The 22151-nt window shown below is 37.9% G+C and overlaps 1 protein-coding gene across 4 annotated transcripts in view; it reads left to right on the forward strand.

The window, feature by feature from the left end:
• Positions 1-6193: 6193 nt before the first annotated feature.
• The window catches only part of LOC122072642 (putative uncharacterized protein DDB_G0271606), a 28106-nt gene continuing 12148 nt past the window's right edge, over positions 6194-22151 (forward strand). For 2 of the 4 annotated variants that reach the window (XM_042637014.1, XM_042637015.1), the window contains exons 1-4: positions 6194-6391; positions 12438-12538; positions 20868-21097; positions 21370-21537. In XM_042637014.1, coding sequence (XP_042492948.1) covers positions 6352-6391; positions 12438-12538; positions 20868-21097; positions 21370-21537 — 539 coding nt within the window. In that variant the 5' untranslated portion in view covers positions 6194-6351. Of the gene's footprint in view, positions 6392-12437; positions 12539-20867; positions 21163-21369; positions 21538-22151 lie in introns of those variants that run through there. The other 2 variants (XM_042637017.1, XM_042637016.1) reach the window with 2 other exon arrangements.

Below are 22151 nucleotides of genomic sequence, written 5' to 3' on the forward strand. Positions count from 1 at the left end.
AAAAAAAAAAAAAAAAAAAAGAGCTTAATTATTCTTCAGAAGGTGATTGTTCCATCTAATTTGGATTGTTGATCCTTGTGGGTTTCATTGAATGCATACAAATTTAAATACCTGACAATGCATGTGAGTGAATAAGGGAGAGGTTTTTTCATGCATCTAAGAACAGTTAATTAGGTATTTATCACAGGTAGGGTAGGAAGATCTTCACCAACTTTCTGATAAATGTCTTTAAATCGATGTGTGGTCTATTTTAGTAGACATGTTACCTAGTCTGATTGATGAATCTGGAAAGGTAGGCTTGAAGTCCTGTAGCTGTTGGGGATGAGCTTCTAGTTTAGTCGCAGGTAAGGGTATTAACTTGTATCATAAACCGAAAACTGAAAACCTAAAATTGGTACTGATACCATCCCAAATTATTGGTATCAAATCGAATTGAATTATTTTGGTCTAGTAACGGTATGAGGTTTCTGTACCGAATCATTATCATGGTCATCGATCTAATGAGGATTCCCTTCCTCTGTGGGTCATCTTGGTCATCGACAGCTCTTTGGTGCCATGTGTCAATTGTATATTGGCAGGCTATTTTTTGATATATCACAAAATAAGCCTTAAAAAGCTAAAACGCAAGTTCTAAGATTTCAATTTTTACTTCGTCTCTTCCATCTTTGAATTCCACTATTGATTCTCTTCACTTTGATTTCAATTTTTTTCTATAATTGTACACTCATGCTCATTTCCCTCTTTCGTGCCTCGCTTAATCAAGCCTACTACAAGATCACATACAACCGAATGAAACCAAATATAAAAAATTGAATAGAAACTCAATAAAACCAAGCCAATTCGATTTCAGTTTGAGGCTATAAAATTTATTCAGTTTCAATTCAGTTTTGTGAACCAAACAAAAAACGGATTGAAAAACTGAACCGATTGATACCATGGATATAGTTTGTTTCAAAACCACATTGTTGCTAATCCTTAGTTCACTTAAAGAAACCTTCCAAATTGTCTTACAAATCTTCCACACGAAAAATCAGATGGACCCCAAATTTTGTGTACAAGTAGATTCATAAGTCTCCTGCTCACGTGTCATCTTTATTTCCAATTAGAGGTTGCCAAGTAGCAAAATAAATCATTAAAATCCATGACTATGTGTATAAGAAAATGCAAAACAGTACATATGAGGATATTTGATTGAATTAAGTTACAGAAATTGATACATGACTAAGACTGTCTTATCAATCAAACTATTAAAATTTGTCACATCATCCATCTACACGATTCAAAATGGTAGACGTTTGATGAAATTCTTCTAAAATGGGGTGTGTGAAGGCAATCGTCTCATATTTTTAAATGCTTTGGTTTAGGATTTGTTATAACTTGTGACAATGCTAAACTGTTTGTTTATTTATTTGGTTTAATACATATATCCAATTATTTTAAGGAAGGATTTGGCAAGGAACCTTCGCATTAAGAAGCGTGAGGTTCTAAGTTCGACTCCTCTTACTTCATTGGAGCCATTAAGACGAGGTGTTTAGTTAGTACTTTTCACTACTTTTGATGAAAGTTGAATGGTTCTCATTCAATCTCGGTATGATCCGATCTATGCAATTATGGGGTCAGTATCAACCCGTGGAACTAGTCAAGCCGAAATCCTGGATATCTGTCATTATCAAAAAAATAAAAATTGGCAATCTTTACATGTGATTTATATTTCTCATTATTGGTTTTGAAGGCATTTAATCATCCCCCTTACAATATGACAAACTAACCTTAATTAATTTTTCCAAACATTTTCCTTAAAAGAAGTATTTATTTACTTATTTATTGGTAGATAAAAGAAGTATTTATCAGTATTGGGTGTGTCTGATAGTAGTGTATTTATTCTTTATCAGTATTGTCATCATCATTGTCGAAATATTAACAATAGTAGCTCCCGGTCCCAGCTGAGCGACCCTCCTCCGCGTCCGTAGAAAGAGAACTCTCCATTAGGGTGTCAATCCCAAGCACACATCAATTCGACTTATCGAGCTTGATCATTTAAAGATTGGCCAGCTGGTTTGTATCGATTATTAAATGTTTCGGGTTTAGGCCCAGCTCATTCATAAATAGATAATACACAATGCAAGGGGTATGCCTGATAGCGGCCCTATCAGCCCAGCCCATTTACAAGTCCAAATATGCCTGACATGTTTAGCCAGACCGTTTATATGTATTTTGATTTTTTAGATAGAATATGTTATATATTGATATTTTTATCTATTATTGAATGTAATTAAGTGTAATGTCTTTTCTAAAGTGTTGATGATTTAATAAAATATATTAAAGTAGCTTAAATCTAAGACAATTAAAAATTGTTTAAGGATTCATAGGTATATTACTCCATTTAAGGCCCGGTTATAACCGATTAGCCCAGTTAAAGCTCGGAGCCCAATCGACCCTGACATGAGACCCACCAAGATCGACTCATTCCTTAAATAGGTAGGTCACTATCTGAGGGTATAGGCCCGACTAGGCCCGATTGAGACCAGCCTAGCCCGATTGATTGACACCCCTACTCTTCATTGTACTGTGACTCTTAGTGCTGAAATTCATCTTATTTTATGCCGAGATGGAATGATCGTTGTAGACTCGTTGCTCTCGACCTTCATCAAAGCCCTCACCATGTTCTATTTAATCTCCTCCTCCCCTACCTAGTCAAGTGTCATATGTTGATATTTTAAATGTTTTTAAAATTGATGATTCAAAACATTGGCTTTAATTTATAAAAATGTTTGTTAGAGAGTTGTGTCTTCCCTTAATAGGCACCTAAATGATCACTAGATATGACTCTTGGAAGACATGTTCGAATGGTCAACAAATATGTCTTGCACGAAAAAACATGACACTTGGGCATATCATTTGAAGATATCTCTTGATGGTGTCTCTTCCTCTACTATATAAAGGGAGGGAGTTAAACCCATTATTCTTTGACAATTTTTGGGGACAATCTCATCTTTGTTTTTCTCCTTATTTTTTCTATACATTGAATTTGTTTATATCCAAATGAGCATAACTCTTGGTGTTCTTAGTGGCCTAGTTGTTTGAGAACAACATTAATTAGATAACCGACCATGTACCGTTTCATCTTGGAGGCTAATTCACAAGAACCCAATTTGCACCTTAGGGGGTGTCTACAATCTTAAGAAGAGTGATCATTTGGAAGGACTCAACCTATCGATTCCTTAAATTTCTTTATAGTTTTTCATGTTCATGACATTGTCCATGATGCTCAGGATTGATGTAATAACTTAAGTTCGTCTATGACTCAAATAAGTAATCTATCCCCCTTATTACACATGTTATCATGTATGATTTGAATAAATATTTTCAACAATACTTAAGACTATTGTTCATTATTTGCAGTTGTAATTATTTATATGTAAAAACCATTATGATTAGACAATATAGAAAGAGAGTGTCTCACATACTAGGAATGTGCACAGAGGTTGTTTATGTCCCTCTCATACTGAATAGAGATACTATATTCATGTGTTTCTAATGCATAGAATGAACAATTGGACATGAATGAAATAATGTCAAGATAGAGCTTTGACTCTTGGAAAAGAAACCCATTATGTTTTCTTCATTTATTATATCAAACATATCTCAAGTAATAAAATAAAAAGTGAGAGAGAAAGGGTTCACTGCATGAGATGGAGATAGGAATGAGGCAAGGGATAGTTCAGAGCCACCATTCAGAAAAACTTTTCTCTCTCTTGGCTTGTATTGTTTTGTATTTCACAATGGTTAGTGTTCTCTCTGCTAGGAAATCAATGATGTTTTTGGATGTTTAAAAATTGGGAAGTGGTTTTCTGTCTGAGAGATAGGGACCTGTCTTAATGCTGTAACAAAGAATAAATGTAATTTTTCACAAGGGAAGGAGAGAAAGACACATATGAGAGCACTGATGTAAGCCATGCTCTTAGTCAAAGTTCTTTTTTCAAAATTATTTTGAAGAATAAAATGTACATAAAGTAATCCATAAGATGAATGTTGGACATAGCCAAAAATGGTGGTTGTCCCAAGATTTACATCGCACGGTGAAATGGTGTCTTGATTTATTTATTTATTTTTTATTTTTTTGGTATTCAAGTTCAAGGGCTTATTGGCCATTACATAGTAGATCCACATAGGGGTCAAGACCCACAAAGGAGTCAACAAGAACCCAATGCCACACTTATTGGAAAGCAATGAAATTAGTGCAAACCAAGATCAAGTGACAAACCTTTAGGCAGGTATTCCACTGAGCACTGCACACGACCAAGCCAAGGTCCAAGTGTGCACGATGTCTTAAAGTTGATTGGTTAGATTAGAATAAAGCTATTTTATATGTTAAAACTTGAAAGGACATTAAGAGGGTTTATCTCGGGGAAATGGTAAAATTGTTCCATTTCGACCTAGTGATTGTGGATTCAAATCACATAACAGGGTTAAAACTGCATGTGTTATGACCCACCCCATACTAATCATTTAGGCTATGTTTGGTTATGAAGGGAATTAAAGGGAAGGGAAGTGAAATTTTCATACTTAAAAAGAGAAACATTTGTAATCATTACCCAATTAACTTTAACATTAACTTCATATGATTCCATATTTGGTTATAAAATTTCACTTTACTTTGCATCCAAAACCCTTTGCTATAATATGTAAAATAAAAATTACATGTAAAATATATCATTACTATGATTACAAAAATTAAGTAGTTTATACAATCATATGGAGTAATGATTATAAACATTTTTTTTAAAGTATGAAAAATTCACTTTCTTTCCCTTTAAATTCCCATTGTAATCAAACGGAACCTTAGCTAGACCTATTCAGTTTTTGGGTTCTGCTGATTCTAGTCAAACATTGGTTAATCTGGTTGGGCTTTGTCAATGTCAATTTCCAAAAGACTTGTTTGTTGTGAAATGGGCCGTAGCTGTTAGTGTTTGGGCTGAATGAATAGTATCGGCCCAACAATGGGATAAATGTACTGTCTTAATTTCCAGGACAAATGAACAGCATAAGCCCATTACTAGATTAACGATTAACATGTATTTTCTTAATTGAGGGTTTGGGTCAAGATGGAATTTTTGGTTTTGAATTATCTTTTAACTGGATCTTTGTGCATGACTATTGTCAATGATCTTGTTACATATTCCATGATTTGGCTAATGATCGATTATTAAGAGTCATGATTTTGGATCTAAACCATTGCTCTCTTGATGACTCAATGGAGACTCAAATTGGAAATCAACCTGGCAGCATGCCTTTGCACCCAAACATAGGGGTAAAATGACCACACCACCCCCTCGTCGATGGATGTGTGTACATTGTCATTGGCCCACATGCTAATGCAGAGGTCATGTAGTTTAGCAACAATCCCTCTTCCTATATAGTTAAAAGATGTATGTTTTTTTACATAAAAAATCCTCCACTTACTACATCGGTGTAGTGAGGATTTAGACGACTGGAAGCACCTTGGGGTGTGCCCTGGAGTGCTCCCAGCCACTGGATGTTCATTGCACCGATGCAATAATTGCATAGAATCCGGGCTCGTTTTCATATAGTATGAAAATTTTTCATAGTTATTTTTTGAAGTGAAACATGGTCTGTAGTCTACAATTGAACCGTTGGATAAAATTTTTGTTTTTTTCTTTTTTGGTGCAAGATGAAAGCATTAAATCTATTCCTATGTGCTACAAAAATAGAAAAAAAATCTTGTTCATACATGACATGTTTATAAAACTTTTTATCATTTTAATATTCCCCCTAAATCCTCCAACCTTTTATCTTACTCATCAAATAATTTACGTTACTTGGCTTATAGAATGGAGTGAAATGACTACAAAAGGAATGCCAGCTACGTGTCGCAAATCAACATCTTAGGGTTAGGGGTAAGTGTGGTTGAACCATTATCTCCGAGCATTGAGAAAAAAAAAGAAATATAATGAGATAAAATTCACGATGACATAATGATTGAATGATTGATTATGCAATTATTTTTCTCATCAAATTTAATTTTTGTTTTTCTTTTATTTTGTTTATTAGGCATCTAAACATACCCTAAGGTATAATTTGGTTGTCAGGGAATGAATAATAATATATATTTTTTTAATAAATTTGAGAGTCTATTTCTCTAGTTTTTTCTTTTATTTTGACAATAGTATCCTTTGTCAAGCAGCTTCTCATATTCTGCGCTTAAACGGTCCTCTTGCTCGCGTTAGGGTTCCGTTCCCGCGAAAAAGTCATATCAAGAAAGTCAGGAACTCAGGATTCAGGACTCAGGAGTGAAGATAAACTCCAGAGTCCAGACATTTCGTCAGATTAATGGGTGCACCCCAAAAGTCAGAGCTTCTTGGCGAGCCAGGTAAATTTCCTCCATTTGATCTTATATGGCTCATCTGTGTTACTTTTCTTCTAATTTACTTGATAATTTGTCCTCTGGGATTGTTCAAAGATTAGTAGATTATGATCAAAAGAGCTCCATAATATGATAAAATAACTGCATTTTGGATTTGATATTTTGATTGAATATGGTGAATTGCAGTAACAAAGAACTGTAGGGACAATAATCTTGAAAGTTGAATATTCGTGAATACAAGAACTCTCTCAGTGATGGACAAAAACTCCAAGACCTCTAGGTTCTTCGGAAAATATTTTTATTTGGCGTACCAACAAATAAAGTAAGGATTGCCCAGTTATTTGGGAGAATGTTTCTATGTCTTTTGGATAGTTTTTGTGTAATAATAATGAAAAAAGAGAAAAGCATATGACATGAGTTCCGGTACAGGTCTGTCTCGAGGAGTTATGATGTATATTCTAACAACCTAAAGAGAGGGTTTAGAATACCAAGGATTTTTTCGAGAATTACAGGATCAAAAGCTCATATGTGATTGAAGTTCTGGTATAGAAGGACAACATATGAAAATCTCAGAATAACCAGATGGTATGATTCTGAAGTCTAAAAGAATCCTATTCAGTAGAACCAGAATAGGGGAATATTGATAACCCAACAACCACAGGTCAGAACTAAACCCAAAGCTGGTTGAAGGCTTATAATGTTTAGGGGAATATTATATAAGAATATCAAGCCTATCCAATGGTTGGATCATCAGTTGATATTTGATAATCCACTGCAGAATCCAGAAACTGGAAACCAGCTGCCAGTTAATGCTTGGAATCATAGTTAAAGCATCGCATATGCATCCTGACCAGTTTTTATTTCCACCTTGTTGGTGGCCTTAATTTTTTACCCACTCAACTGCCTTGGTTTGCCTTGGCGCTGTGACAACTATACTCAAAATCAGAAAGTAGACAACATCTGGAACTCAATAATGCAGAGAGTCAGAATCTTCAATTGACAGGATTGCAGGGAGGTGAGAATACAACCAGAATTGAGCAATTTTAATAATAGAGGAAGAAGTAAGAAAGAGATAAGAGGGAGATAACCAAGGATTCTGCCAAGGCCTAAGTTAGCATCTCACCAACCAAAGGAAGGCATCTCACCAAATAACCAAATGTAGGGCTAGGTCAATGATGTCCTAAGCTATGGGAGGATCATAGGAACTGAAACAGTAGGCTGAAACAGCCAATTTTCATTCGTACACGTCATGATCATAGGAACTGAAAAAGTTCAAGCTTCAGTGTGGACCCATATTTTGATTCTATTAAGCCCCAGCCAAGCCCTTTTTCTGCCTATTGTTCAAGCTACACCCAGGCCCATCTAAGCCCATGATATTGTTCATATTAAAGCCCTAGTTTGTATCAATAAGTCCATGTTCTGTTGTAGGAGATTCTATGGAGATATGTCTAGCACAGGACTTAGAACATTTTTACTAGATTTCATGGGGCCCAGTGTAACACCCCAAATTTTGGAACCTTAGAACATACATCTTTTTATGTTATTTTCTAAGCTCACTTAAATATTTCAAGTTAGGGTTTATTTAATGACTTAATGAGTTAGCCTAGCGTTTAGTCCCTTGACTATCTAGAGGTCCTAGGTTCGAATCTTGTTAGTAGTAAAAGAGAGAGAGACACGGAGAAAGGGTGTGGGCTATAAAAAGAAAGAAAAAATAAAAAAAGAAGGGATGAAAGCAGAATCGTGAGAAATAAAGAAAGAAAGGGAGAAAGAAAGGGAAAGGAAAGGGATTTTGGTGCCTAGTTCTCTATTTTTCTGCTCACTCTAGGTAATGAAGCTTTCTCTTATCCTTAGTTTAAATTGTTAGTTCTGCTAATTCTTTTTTTGTGATCCAATATGGGTCTTATCCTAAGTTGCAGATGTTGGTTTCTTTCTTGGGACCCAAACAGTGTGACCCAAATCTAATATTATTTCGTATCAAGGCTTAGGATTCAATTCATAGGGACCACTTATAATATTCTTTATGAGACCCAAATCTTAGGCGAGATAGTAATTAACATAGGCCATTACTAATTTCAGATTGGGATCTCCTAGACACTTAGGACTCAAAGGGGAGGTAACACTTTTACAAACGGAGGTAAGTGGATTATAGTGGAATTACACCACAGGTGTGTGGATTGATTGCATGATGTGATGTTTGGTGTGCTTGTATCGTTGATATGTGCTGATTTATACTTTTTAAATTGTGGTTATGTGTGACATGAGTTTATGGGAGTAACTAATATTTGATGAAGGTGACTATTAGTGGGATGTATATCGATGTTGATTCTTACGTGGAGATTTTACTTATGTTCGTGTTTTTAAAGAAAGTGATTTTATGAACGGTGATTTTGTGAAAGTGTGAAAAGAGAAAGTATGTGAGGGTAAATAGACTACTTCGTACCAAACCAGAGAGGGGTGTCTCGTTGAGTTGCGAGACTTATTCCCCCTGTGCACAGTGGAGTATATTTAGTCACAGAGTGGTGATGACAGTGTGTTGTATAATCGTGGGGGCCGTGTTTCCCTCTCGTATTATAGGTGGTGGTAGCTTATTTCCCTCAGTGCCGGCTAAAGTGTGATAAAAAATAGATATTTTTAAATAATGGTGTTTTATTAAAAATATGTTTTGAAAAATTGAAACTATTTGTTTTAACCATTATTTTTGTTGATTGTTTGTCCTGTGATGTGTTCTTACTATTTTCCCTTGTTGAGCTGTTGAACTTAATCCATTATTTTAACATCACAGATAATTAAGATGAAGATATGCTTGGAGCGGATTTCGAGGGCGACCTGAAGCTTTCTATTAGTTTATTTTTCTTTAATAGATGATTGTAGTATGTTGTTGTTTCATGTAAACTCTGACAAAGTTTTTATTTTTATTTTTTATTTTGGGATCACATGTTAGATTGTCACCAGTAGGTTATGATTTTGGGATATTTTATCTTCGAGTTATTTTATTTTGTTGACACTTGAATTGTTATGAGTTCTCATATGCCTGATTTTTTGTGAATGTTTTGGATCATTTGATCATTGCCCGTGAGGGCTGTACCCTTACCTGTATCTGGGTTTGGGTCATGACGGAGCTGTTGAGCTTAATCCACAATTTTAACATCACAGATAATTGAGATGAAGATATTCTTGGAGCGGATTTTGAGGGCGACCTGAAGCTTTCGATTTTTTCTTTAGTAGATGATTGTAGTAGGCTGCTGTTTCATGTAAACTCTGACAAAGAGTTTTTTTAAATTTTGGAACAACACCTTAGATTGCCACCAGTAGGTATGATTTTGGGATATTTTGTCTTTGAGTAGTTTTATTTGTTTGACACTTGAATTTTTATGAGTTCTTATATGCCTGATTTTTGGGGAATGTTTTGGATCATTTGATCATTGCCCGCGAGGGCTGTATCCTTACCTATATCTGGGTTTGGGTCATAACACCCAGCCTGGCTGTTGCGTGGAGGTTATGTTGGAGAGATTATTTCCTTATGTGAGAAGATAACTAGAAGAATATTGATGGGGACATCAAGACGTACAGCCGAAGGAAGAAGAAGACCCAACTTTCTTTGTGATTGGAGGATTAGAAGAAGGAAGAAGAAGAAAGGAAGGCTCGATCCAGCCTTTCCAGCGCTGGATCGAGTCCTCTCCTTCCAAATTTTGCCAAGATTGTGTGGCCCCCACCAAATCTGATAGTTTAGTAGTTTGATTTCCTAGGATTTTGTTTATTTGAATCTTTAAGTTAATTAGGAAACTAAGTAATTGTCCTATTGATTTTTTTTTGGAAAGTTTCTTTGCTTATGAAATAGCATTCCTAGAATAATCTTTTCTTTTTAGTAATTAGTCTCTTATTTATGTAAGGCCATTGGCCACGGTTCTAATCAATGAATGATAATTGAAAAAACAGCCAAGGAGCAAACCCCCCACCCCTCTCACGATTCTCTTTGTCTTTCAATCTCGTCTTTCTCACCCTCTCTTTCTCGCTTTTTCTCTCTTTATTCTCTCCTCTTACCTCCCTCCCTCTCTTAATTTTATACCTTTTCTCACTGGAACTATTGCTGGATTGTTGACTCGAACTGCTATTGTATACTGTTACTGTTGCTGCTTACTGTCTACTGCTGCTGGCCAACATCTGCTGCTGCTACTACCTTTTGATGTTGAACTGTTGCTGCTGCCTTTGATGCTGAACTGCTTCTGATCTTCTCTTCAATACTGGGTTGCTGTTATCCTTTATGACAAGGACTGGGCTGCTGTTATCCTTTATGACAAGGACTGGGCTGCTGCTGATCTCTTTTCAACAATCAGACTGCTGTTGGACATCTTCTTCGAATCTGGGTTCTCTCCCTTTATTCTCAGGCCTGGGCAGCAGATAAGTATAGAGTAAACCCTCCCATTCCCTCAATTATCCCCTCATTATTTACCCCGTTACTTCCATTAAAACCCACCCCCCCTTTTGCCATTGTTTAACCTTTTATTTACCACACTGTTTGCCTTAAGTATTGTTGGTCTTCTTATTACTAGCACAACTGATTTTAGAGCATATAGCATGGGGTTTCTATCTACTTTTGATGCTTAATAAACTAGTGTTGTAGCCTACTTTTGGTTGCTGCCATGTTCCCTACCCCATGTTTCCCCTTGAAACTTGAGTGAGTTTATGTGTTTTTCTTCCTAGATTATTATTGCCCTTTGCTACTTTGTTTATTAGTCTTATTCTATTTTTCATGTTAAATCTTGTTTGCTGAGTTTATTTTGTCCTGTCTACCCAAGTCCCTTGAGGTAACCCTACCTAGTTAGTTAATCTTGTAGGAAACCTAGTCCCCTAGGAACCCCCTACATCAAATATGCTGGCAGATTTAGGGGCCTCTATGGGTCCTTGGGGGGATGAATCCATGGAATATTTGGCAGATTGTGTGGGGCTCATGGGATCTCTGCATGGAGAAGATTTGTGGAATTTGCCTCTGCCTTTTGTGAAGAGGAGTTTCTAGAGGAAGTCGTTGGATTGTGCCTAAAACAAAAGATCTTATCTAGTTTATATTTTGTGCTGTCCTTACGTAGTTTCTATTTTTGTAACCAAGTCTAGTTACTAGGGAGATTTAGTTTCTATTTCTTTGTTCTCTTACATATTATTAGAAGAGGGAAACGGGGGAATGAGGTTTCGGCAACGAACATTTGGAGTTACTGAGAAGTATGGGACAGTGGTGATACAGCTCCAGCCCTATTGTGGTGAAGCTATAGGTCAGGTGGTGAATCCTATGTCATATTCCTTTATTTTCTTCTTTCATATGTAAAAGAAAAAGAGGGAAAAAAAATTCTATTATACATATTGTTTTCCCCTATATCATTGATCCAGTTGCAATTGGTCTCCCACTGGTTCTTCCCTGGTTCGAGTTTGATTCTGCATTAATGGGACTTAGCTAATTCAGAAGCCTTGCTGCTGAAGGACACCCCCAAATTTGAGTTTTGAATCTATTGGGAATTCTGTAACTATGTCTATCTGGCCAGGGGTTCTGATTCTAGAAATTGTCTGGTTTCTTTTATTTTTGGTTCTTAATTAATCCAGAAATAGGGATGCATCATGGTTTAGCTGAGTTCTAGTTGTAATTAGGTTTGGATGAAAGTTATTAAGCTGCTTTTACATTTTGGCTCTCAATGTAGAATTAAGGCTGATGGGCTGGAGGTTCCATAGATTCTTTTAATTTTTTCCCCTTTGTTTTGGATGAATGAAATATTTACAATGCGTTTCCCAGGAGAGGAACGCGATTTAAGGCTTCCCTTTTTATCTTTTGAATTCCCAGATTTTTAATACTGCAAACTATTGTTTCACATCTTGCGGTACTTACTCCTAAACTGCTCACGTGGTTCTTCAGGACCTGATTTTTACCTGCTAGTTTCATAAGGGACAGATATTTTACTTGCTTCAATTGGAGCTTCTCTATTTATAGCACATTGATAATTCTTCTATTAACATCATCAGTTTGCATCCTAATTAATTAGTAAATGACCTGGTGGTCTTTTCTGAACAGTTGGCCTTGATGAGGGAAAACTTCAGGAGTTAGTTGCTAAAGGTCCAGAAGCCTTTGATGCATGGACTTCACTTATTGAAGAGATTGAAAAAAAATCACCTGTAAGAGATGTGTTCTGGCAGTAGACTAGTTCCCAAGTTTTGCATGATCTGTATTCATCTCAAGTGTTTTTTTTTATTTTTATTTATTTATTTATTATTTTTTTTATGGAAGAATTTATCAGTGCAATGTTCTTGTTGTGTGATTATCTTTAATGCCATATATTGATGATTGCTTGTTGCTTCTCAACATATCTTGGCAGTTCTGGCTCTGAATGTTTTTTAACTGTTCTATAAATCGAAGAATTGTTTGTTCTAATATATTTTTCTTGCTTGCTTCTTGTAAACATTTTCATTCATTGAAGGCCTTATATGGTAATTATGTTTGCTTTTCCTCAAATGAGAATCTTCCTTACATTCCATGATAGGTCTTCAAGTAGACAAGAACAACATGATTAGTCTAAGGGTTAATTTCTATCACTCCCTTATTCTTGCCCTATAAATACCCAAACTCCCCTATCCATAACTTCTTTTCTGATTCCTAAGAAATCCAAATTGCAACCTCTCTTTCTCCCTTATCCATCTCTCTCCCCTCTCCCTCCTGCCCTCTGCAGCTCCCACTTCTTCCCCGCCCTCTGCATCTCTCCCTGATGTAGATAAGTCACTTAAAGGGTTTATTTTGTTGCAAATAAGCCTTGGGTTGAGTTATGTATGTGTTGGACTTTTGATCCCATGTATTTCTTTGTAATGGGCCACTTTAATGAGCCTAAATATGTGTAAAATGTAAGAAAACGGGATTTAATTCATTAGTTTAGTTAGAGTCCTGTTTTCAGTCTATTTCCTTTGTTATTTCAGTTTTAATCAGTTTAGGTTTCTCTATTAGTGAATGACTAGTTAGTTACCTACTCCATGTTAGAATTCTAGTCTAGTCCTATTTGGAGTCCAACTCCTATTATGTAAGGCCTAATCCTACTTGGAGTCTAACTCCTGGTTATGGTATGACTGCTAATCTGCCCTCTATATATAGAGGAGCTTATGTACTCTCAATTCTCAGATTTGAAAAGAAAAGTTGCAATCAATTGCTTAGAACAGCTGGGAGATATGTACGAAATATTGGGCTGTTTGAAGTAAAAGAAGCTCAAGGAGGATGAAAGTAGGCAAGACACCAGGCTCAGATAAGGTTCTAATAGAGGAAGAGCTTAGGGATCTATGGTTCATCTTGGCTAACCAAGCTGTTTAATAAAATTATGAGCATAAGTAAACCGCCAGATAGATGGAGGGGAAGCACTTTGGTTTCGATTTACAAAAATAAAGGTGAAATTCAGAGCTGCAATAACTATAGAGGCATAAAACTAACGAGTCATACTATGAAATTATGGGAGAGGATTATTGAAACCCACCTGAGACAAGAAACTACTATTATAGAGAACCAATTTGGTTTTATCCCAGTAAGATCCATGACAGAGGCTATTTACTTAGAAGACTCATGGAAAAATTTAGAGATTGCAAGAAGGATCTCCGTATTGTCTTTATTGACTTAGAAAAAGCTTATGACAAAGTCCTTAGAAAGTTAAGCTGGCAAGTACCATTGAAGAGAATCGTTTAAGTAAATATGTGGATATAATTAAAGATACATATGATATTTTGGTATAGTGAATTCCAAATTACAATTGGGTTACATCAAAGATTAGCTTTAAACCCTTATTTGTTTGCACTTATCATGGATGATTTAACTAGAGACATTCAAGATGAGGTTACTTGGTGTATGCTTTTTGTTGCTGATATTGGTTTTGTGGATGAGACAAAAGCAAGGATTAACTCAAAGTTGGAGTTATGGAGATCAACCTTAGAATAGAAATGTTTAAAGATAAGTAGAACAAAGACGGAGTATAATTACACTAGGACAGATAGTGAGGACTTGAGGTATTGAAAAATTGATGAGAGGGAGATTTTGCAAAGTGATTGTTTTGGGTATCTGGGTTAAATCATAAATAAAGGTGATATAGGAGATGATATTTTACAAATGATTAAAATATGATGGATGAAGTGGAGAGATGTGCTATCAAAAGAAGATGCATTATCCAAAGAGGTGCGTTATACTGCCGCTTTGGAGCTAAAAGCCCCAAAAAGATGCAGACCAAACAACATTATCTCCCCTACCATGAGGTCTTCTGGAAATGGAAGACAAGATATCCTAGACACTAGATAGTGTCTAACAAGGGAGAGGAAGTAGGCAGGGGGTGGGGGAAGATATCTGCTACCATATCTGCTACTATGGACTGCCATAGTGGGTCAAATTGAAGGGAGAAAAGGAGGAGAAGAGGGAGAAGAGGGAGAAGAGAGGAATCGTGGGTGAGATAGAGGAGAATGACCAAGGGAGGACATAACTTCAATATTCTAATTCTACCAAATTTCATACATCAAGAAATCATGAACCCGTACAATGTATTTATAAAGCTGTAAAATAGAAGAAGAAAATAAAATTGGACTCTAAACTACCAATTGATGGACTAATGTAGCAGTATCCTAAACGGACTAAAATAATAAGGAAAAGAGAAGGAAACTTCCTCAATCCATAGACTACTTTTGGAAGAGTTCCTAATTAACTAGATCCTGTTACGTTGAGAGACTTGGAGTGTCCTAAATCAGTCCACTATTACAGTAAATAAATGGAGAAATAAACTCCCACGACTTGGACTGAGGATAAGGTTCCTAAAATATAGAACCCTATAATCTCCAGCCATACAAACCCCTTCGTATGCTTGCTACAATATGACTCTAGTAAAATAAGGCTGAAAAAGAGGAATAATATCATAACCTATCTTAACGATTTGAAAGACTATCCCATGTATCTATCCTATTATTCCTATATTATTACTATACAACCAAAATACAAAAATACAAATCAACGGTCCAAAATAAGAGATCAAAGCACATCCAATGGTGGTGATCATGCTCCTGAATTAATTTGTCTTTCAATTTATTTGTTTAAAGTTTTGAATAATGTTCATAATGGAGACATCAATATGTACAGCAGAAGAAAGAAGAAGACCCAACCTTCGTTGTGGTTGGAGGATTAGAAGAAGGAAGAAGAAGAAAGGAAGGCTCGATCCAGCCTTTCCAGCGCTGGATCAAGTCCTCTCCTTCCAAATTTTGCCAAGATTGTGTGGCCCCCATCAAATCTGATAGTTTATTAGTTTTATTTCCTAGGATTTTGTTTCGTTGAATCTTTAAGTTAATTAGGAAACTAAGTAATTTTCTTATTGATTTATTTTTAGAAAGTTTTTTGTTTATGAAATAGCATTCCTAGAATAATCTTTTTTTTTTAGTAATTAGTCTCTTATTTATGTAAGGCCATTGGCCAAGGTTCTAATTCAATGAATGAAGATTATTGAAGGCAAAACAGCCCCCCCTAAATCCCCCCTACGAATTCTCTCTTGCTGCCCTCTCCCTCTTCTCATCTCTTACGGCTCTCTCTCCCATTCTCCTTCTCCCTTTCTCGACCTTCACCCCTCTCTTTTTTGTTTTCTGTCTTCCCTGTAGCTGCTCCCTTATTGCAGAAATTGTTCACCATCATTAGAGATTATCTCCATCGAGAAAACCCCAACTGGGTAAGAACTGCCGTGTCGCCATAGACAGCGGGAGTTGTATGAATGTGGTCACCAAGAGCGTTGTTGCTCGAATGGGCCTCAAACCTGAAGCCCACCCCAAGCCTTACAAGGTTGCCTGGGTTGATTAGTCCACCATTCCCGTTAATCTGAGGTGTTTAGTTCCCCTACACTTTGCAGGATATGAGGATCAAGTGTGGTGTGATGTCTTAGAGATGGATGTTGCCCACATCATCCTAGGTAGACCCTTGTTATATGATCGGGATGTCACCAATTACGGGAAGTCTAACACCTATGTCTTTGAGTTCAAAGGGAAGAAGATTAGACTGACCCCCAGTGCCCCTAGGGAAGTTAGGGTTCCAGAACACAAGGGAATTACATCCAAACACACCCCCACCAAAACACTCAACATTTTAAATCAACAACAATTTGAAAGAGAGTGTCAAGAGTCAGGGGTGATTTATACTCTAGTTGCCATACAGAATAATACCGATAGGTCACACTTATTTACTGAGGCTCCTAGAGAAGTGCGGTTCTTGTTGAGAAAATTCGAGAGGTTATTCCCTGAAGAACTACCTGATGAGTTACCGTTTATGCGTGATATCCAACATGCTATTGACTTAGTTCCAGGATCCTCTCTCCCGAACTTACCCCATTACCGAATGAATCCCAAAGAACACACCGAACTCAAACAGTAAGTGGATGAACTGCTACAGAAGGGATTCATTAGGGAAAGCCTTAGCCCGTGTGCTGTACCTGCCTTGGTCACGCCAAAGAAAGATGACACCTGGCGTATATGTGTTGATAGTAGGGCCATCAATAAGATCACCATCAAGTATAGGTTCCCTATCCCTAGGCTTGATGACATGTTGGATATGATGGCCAACTCTTCGATCTTTTCGAAGATTGATCTCAAGAGCGGGTATCACCAGATTAGGGTTAGGCCTGGAGATGAGTGGAAGACAGCCTTCAAGACGAAGGATGGCTTCTTTGAGTGGTTAGTCATGCCTTTTGGCTTGTCAAATGCACTTAGCACCTTCATAAGGATAATGAATCAAGTGCTTCAACCATTCATTGGCAAGTTCCTAGTGGTTTACTTTGATGACATCCTCATCTATAGTAAGACCTTGTTTTCCCACTTGCATCACTTACAGAAGGTTTTTCATGTGCTCTTACAAGAGAAACTCTATGTCAACCTTAAGAAGTGCACCTTCATGAGGGATCAAGTCATCTTCCTGGGATTTGTTGTGTCAACTCAGGGAGTATCTGTTGGCCCTGAGAAAGTGAGAGCGATTATAGAGTGGCCTGAGCCAACTAATGTCAATGAGGTAAGAAGCTTTCATGGCTTTGCCACTTTCTACAGGAGGTTCATTCACCGGTTTAGTTCCATTATGTCTCCTATCACCGATTGCATGAAAAAGGAGTTTCAATGGACTAAGAGTGCCGTGAAGGCCTTTAATGAGATTAAAAAGCTTATGACTGAAGCTCTAGTCCTACGTCTATCAGATTTCTCTAAGGTCTTCGAAGTGAATTGCGATGCATTTGGTATTGGGATAGGTGGTGTCCTAGGACAAGAGGGCCACCCTATTGCCTATTTTAGTGAGAAGCTTAATGAAGCTAGGCAACGATATTCCACATACGACAAGGAATTCTATGCGGTTGTCCAATCACTGCGCTATTGGCGACATTACCTTTTACCGCAAGAATTCGTGCTATTCTCTGACCACCAGGCTCTGAGATAGTGCCCAAAAGAAACTTAACCAGAGACATGCCAAGTGGGTTGAGTTTCTTCAAGAGTACACTTTTGTACTCAAGCACAGACCTGGTGTCGAGAATACTGCTGCAGATGCATTGAGTCGGGTGAACATGTTCCTCAGTTGCACCAATGCTTGGAGTCGAGCTAGTGTGCTACTCCAAGCAATCAGTGTAGAGGTTGTAGGGTTCGAGCAAGTCAAGGACCAATACTCCACCTGTCCTGATTTTAGTGAGCCATTCACTTCCTTGAGTGAAGGTAACCCGGTCAACTGCTCGGACTACCTACTTAGGGAGGGCTTCCTTTTTAAAGGAAGCAAGTTGTGCATTCTCAGGACTTCACCTCGAGATTTCCTGATCTGGGAATTGCATGCTGGGGGAGTCGCTGGCCATTTCGGTCGAGATAAGACCATCACCCTCGTTGAGGACCGATTCTTTTGGCCAGGACTGAAGAGGGATGTTGCTAGAGTTGTGAGTCAGTGTAGGACATGCCAGACTGCCAAACAACAAAAGCAAAACACGGGTTTGTACACTCCCCTACCCGTTCCCCATTCCCCTTGGCAGGACCTTAGCATGGACTTCGTGCTTGGTCTACTAAAAACTTCGAGAGGCCATGATTCTATTTATGTGGTTGTGGACCGCTTCTCGAAGATGGCCCATTTCATCCCATGCTCGAAGACCTCTGATGCATCTATAGTAGCCAAACTTTTATTTAATGAGGTTGTCAAGTACCATGGGTTGCCCCTCACCATAGTGTCCGATAGGGATGTTAAGTTCACCAGTCATTTTTGGAGGACCCTATGGCGGATGATGAGCACGAAGCTCCGTTATTCCTCCGCTTTCCACCCTTAGACCGATGGCCAGACCGAGGTTGTCAATAGGAGCTTAGGGAATTTATTATGTTGCCTCATAGGAGAACACCTTACCAGTTGGGATCGAGTACTTAGCCAGGCTGAGTTTGCATGTAATAGTTCTAAGAACCGTACCACTGGTCTGTCCCCCTTTGAGATCTGTTCAGGATATCAACCCCGAGCACCCATAGACTTATCCCAGTCGTGTCTACTTCCAGGACCTCCCAGTCAGCCGAGTCTTTTGCTCAGCATATACATGATTTGCATGCAGGTATAAGAAGACAGATAGCATTGAGCAATGATCAATATAAGTCAAAGGCAAATGTGCACAGAAGGCTACAAGAGTTTCAAGAGGGCGATATGGTGATGGTTAGAATTAAGCCGCAACGTTTTGTTAGGGGAAAAGCGAGCAAACTACATGCTCGTAGCACAGGTCCTTTCAAGGTACTTAAGAGGATAGGTGCCAATGCTTATGTCCTTGATCTACCAGCTAGTATGGAAATCAATAACATTTTCAACGTGGAAGATCTTGTCCCATACCATGGTGCCTCTACCATTACCCCCTTTTACCCTAATGACCTTGTGGAGTTCCCTTTCACCCTTGATGATACTACTGAACCAACCCAACCACTTCCCCCAACTTCCTTACCACCTGTACCTAAGGTCACGAATAGAACTGAAGAAGTTGAAGAAATCCTTGATGAGAGGATTGTATCCACACACACTGGAGGTTCAAGAGAGTTTTTGATCAAGTGGCGTGGGCGTCCGGAAATTGACAACTCCTAGATCACAATGCAAGAAGCCCAACAACTCAACCCAGACCTACTTGAATATTACATGAGCTTTAATTCACCGGAGGTGAATTCTTCCAAGCCGGGGAGAGTTGATGGGGACATGAAGACGTACAACGGAAGAAAGAAGAAGACCCAACCTTCGTTGTGGTTGGAGGATTAGCAGAAGGAAGAAGAAGAAGGAAGGCTCGATCCAGCCTTTCCAGCGCTGGATCGAGTCCTCTCCTTCCAAATTTTGCCAAGATTGTGTGGCCCCCACCAAATCTGATAGTTTAGTAATTTTATTTCCTAGGATTTTGTTTATTTGAGTCTTTAAGTTAATTAGGAAACTAAGTAATTTTCCTATTGATTTCTTTTTAGAAAGTTTATTTGTTTATGAAATAGCATTCCTAGAATAATCTTTTCTTTTTAGTAATTAGTCTCTTATTTATGTAAGGCCATTGGCCAAGGTTTTAATTCAATGAATGAAGATTATTGAAGGCAAAACAGCCCCCCCTAAATCCCCTCTACGAATTCTCTCTCGCTGCCCTCTCCCTCTTCTCATCACTTACGGCTCTCTCTCCCATTCTCCTTCTCCCTTTCTCGACCTTCACCCCTCTCTTTTCTGTTTTCTGTCTTCCCTGTAGCTGCTCCCCTATTGCAGAAATTGTTCACCATCATTAGAGATTATCTCCATCGAGAAAACCCCAACTGGGTTGTTGCTGGAACTTCTCCAACAATCGGGACTGCTGTTGTTTATCAAGTAGGGTGAGCTGCAACTCTTTATCTTGGAGGACCTCGAGTTCTTCTCTTCTCCTCAGACTTTAGACAACAAGGAAGTAAGTAAAGAACCCCCCCCCTGTTCTACATTCATTGGCCTCCCATTACCTCCATTAGTCCCCACTGAAATCTGAACATATACCTTTTCTCTTTTTTTTTTTTTTTTTTTTTTTTTTTTTTTTTTTTTTTTTTTTAAGCCAATACTTATTGTTTTCCCTAAAGAAACTTCTGCTGTTTTACCTTTCATTAGTTAGTTGATTTTGGGCATTGTTTGGTTTACTTAGTTTGCTTAATGTCTTGATAGACTCGTGCTAAACTTAAACACATAGTTGCTGCCATGTTCCCTACCCCACATTCCCACCTGAAACTTGAGTGAGTTTATGTGTTTTATGCTTAGACGATTATTGTTCATTGCTACATTATTCATTAATCTCACTTTACTTGCATGTCAATCTTGTTTGCTGAGCTTCCCTTACCCTGTCCAACCCAAGCCCCTTGAGTCTACCCTACTTGGCTAGTTAACCTTGTAGGAAACCTAGTCACCTAGGAACCCCCTACATCAGTTCACTCTCAGTTATGAATGTATACTGCGGTATTTTTTGCTGTAATACCTCTGGTTTAATTTGTGCAGGATGACATAGGAAAGATATCTTTGGTGTATGAGTCCTTCCTATCTCAGTTTCCTTTGTGTTATGGTTACTGGAAGAAGTATGCTAATCACAAGGCACGCTTATCCACCTTTGACAAAGTCGTTGAAATTTATGAGCAGGCAGTGCAATCAGCAACCTACAGCGTTGGTCTGTGGGTTGATTACTGTAGCTTTGGTATGTTGTTGTTTGAAGATCCACTTGATATCCGAAGGTATATCATATCCTCTGAAGTTAGCATAACTGTGATGGGACTATAGCTTTGACGGATTAATCCAGGTTGATGGGAGCTACTAACTGCTCCCCCTAATTGTTCATTCATTTTATTTTTTCACCTAGGTTTACTATTCTAGCAAAGATGATTGAGTGATAGGATTCCGTCAACACTTGTCTTCTGTACTCTGGTCTTTTAATATTACATAGTTTAGTATCAGATATAAGATGCTTTTTTATAATTAATATTTCCCTCTCAAATTTGCCTGACAGATTATTTGAAAGAGGATTGTCTTTTGTTGGAAAGGACTACTTGTGCCATCAACTGTGGGATAAATATATCAAATTTGAGTATTCTCAGAAGCAATGGAGTTCCCTAGCTTACATTTACATCCAGACTCTACGATTTCCAACGAGAAAATTACATAGCTATTATGATAGGTGTGTCTTACCTCATCTGATGGTTTTGATTTATGAGAGGGTCTCCTACAAATTTATGAAGAGTTATTGAATTTACTTGTGGTTTCAATTTTGTGAAATGCTATTGAATATCCTTTTCTTGCTATCTGTAGTAGACTGGTGAGGTTTTTCTTCTCCAAGTTACAGAGCCGGAGTAGCTCCTTCTCTTGATCTTGCTCTTGCTCTTGCCCTTGCCCTTGCCCTTGCCCTTTTCCTTGCCCTTACCCTTGCCCATAAGCCTTGCATAATTCTCATTATAATTGGGCAAGGATGTGGCATGTCACTTTTAGGGGCATCCATAGTTTTCATGGCACCTAGGTGAACCAAGGTGGTCAAGTGGGAAAATTTTAAGGTGACACCAGCAAGGCGCCTAGATGATACCTCGACAACTATGGGGGCATCATTACCAATTTTCATTGCATCCAGGTGATAATGCAGCATGAACTTAAAAAGGAAAACCTGGCTGTCAGGTTGGGAAAATGTATTTTTGTAATGAGAAGCAAATTTACTAACAGAGGTAGATAGAAAGATACAAATGTGGTTAACTATACTAGACTGCATCCTTGTATGAGGATCAATGAGGAAGATTACAGCTG

The sequence above is a fragment of the Macadamia integrifolia genome, chromosome 3, assembly GCF_013358625.1.
Source record: "Macadamia integrifolia cultivar HAES 741 chromosome 3, SCU_Mint_v3, whole genome shotgun sequence".
NCBI classification, from domain to species: domain Eukaryota; kingdom Viridiplantae; phylum Streptophyta; class Magnoliopsida; order Proteales; family Proteaceae; genus Macadamia; species Macadamia integrifolia.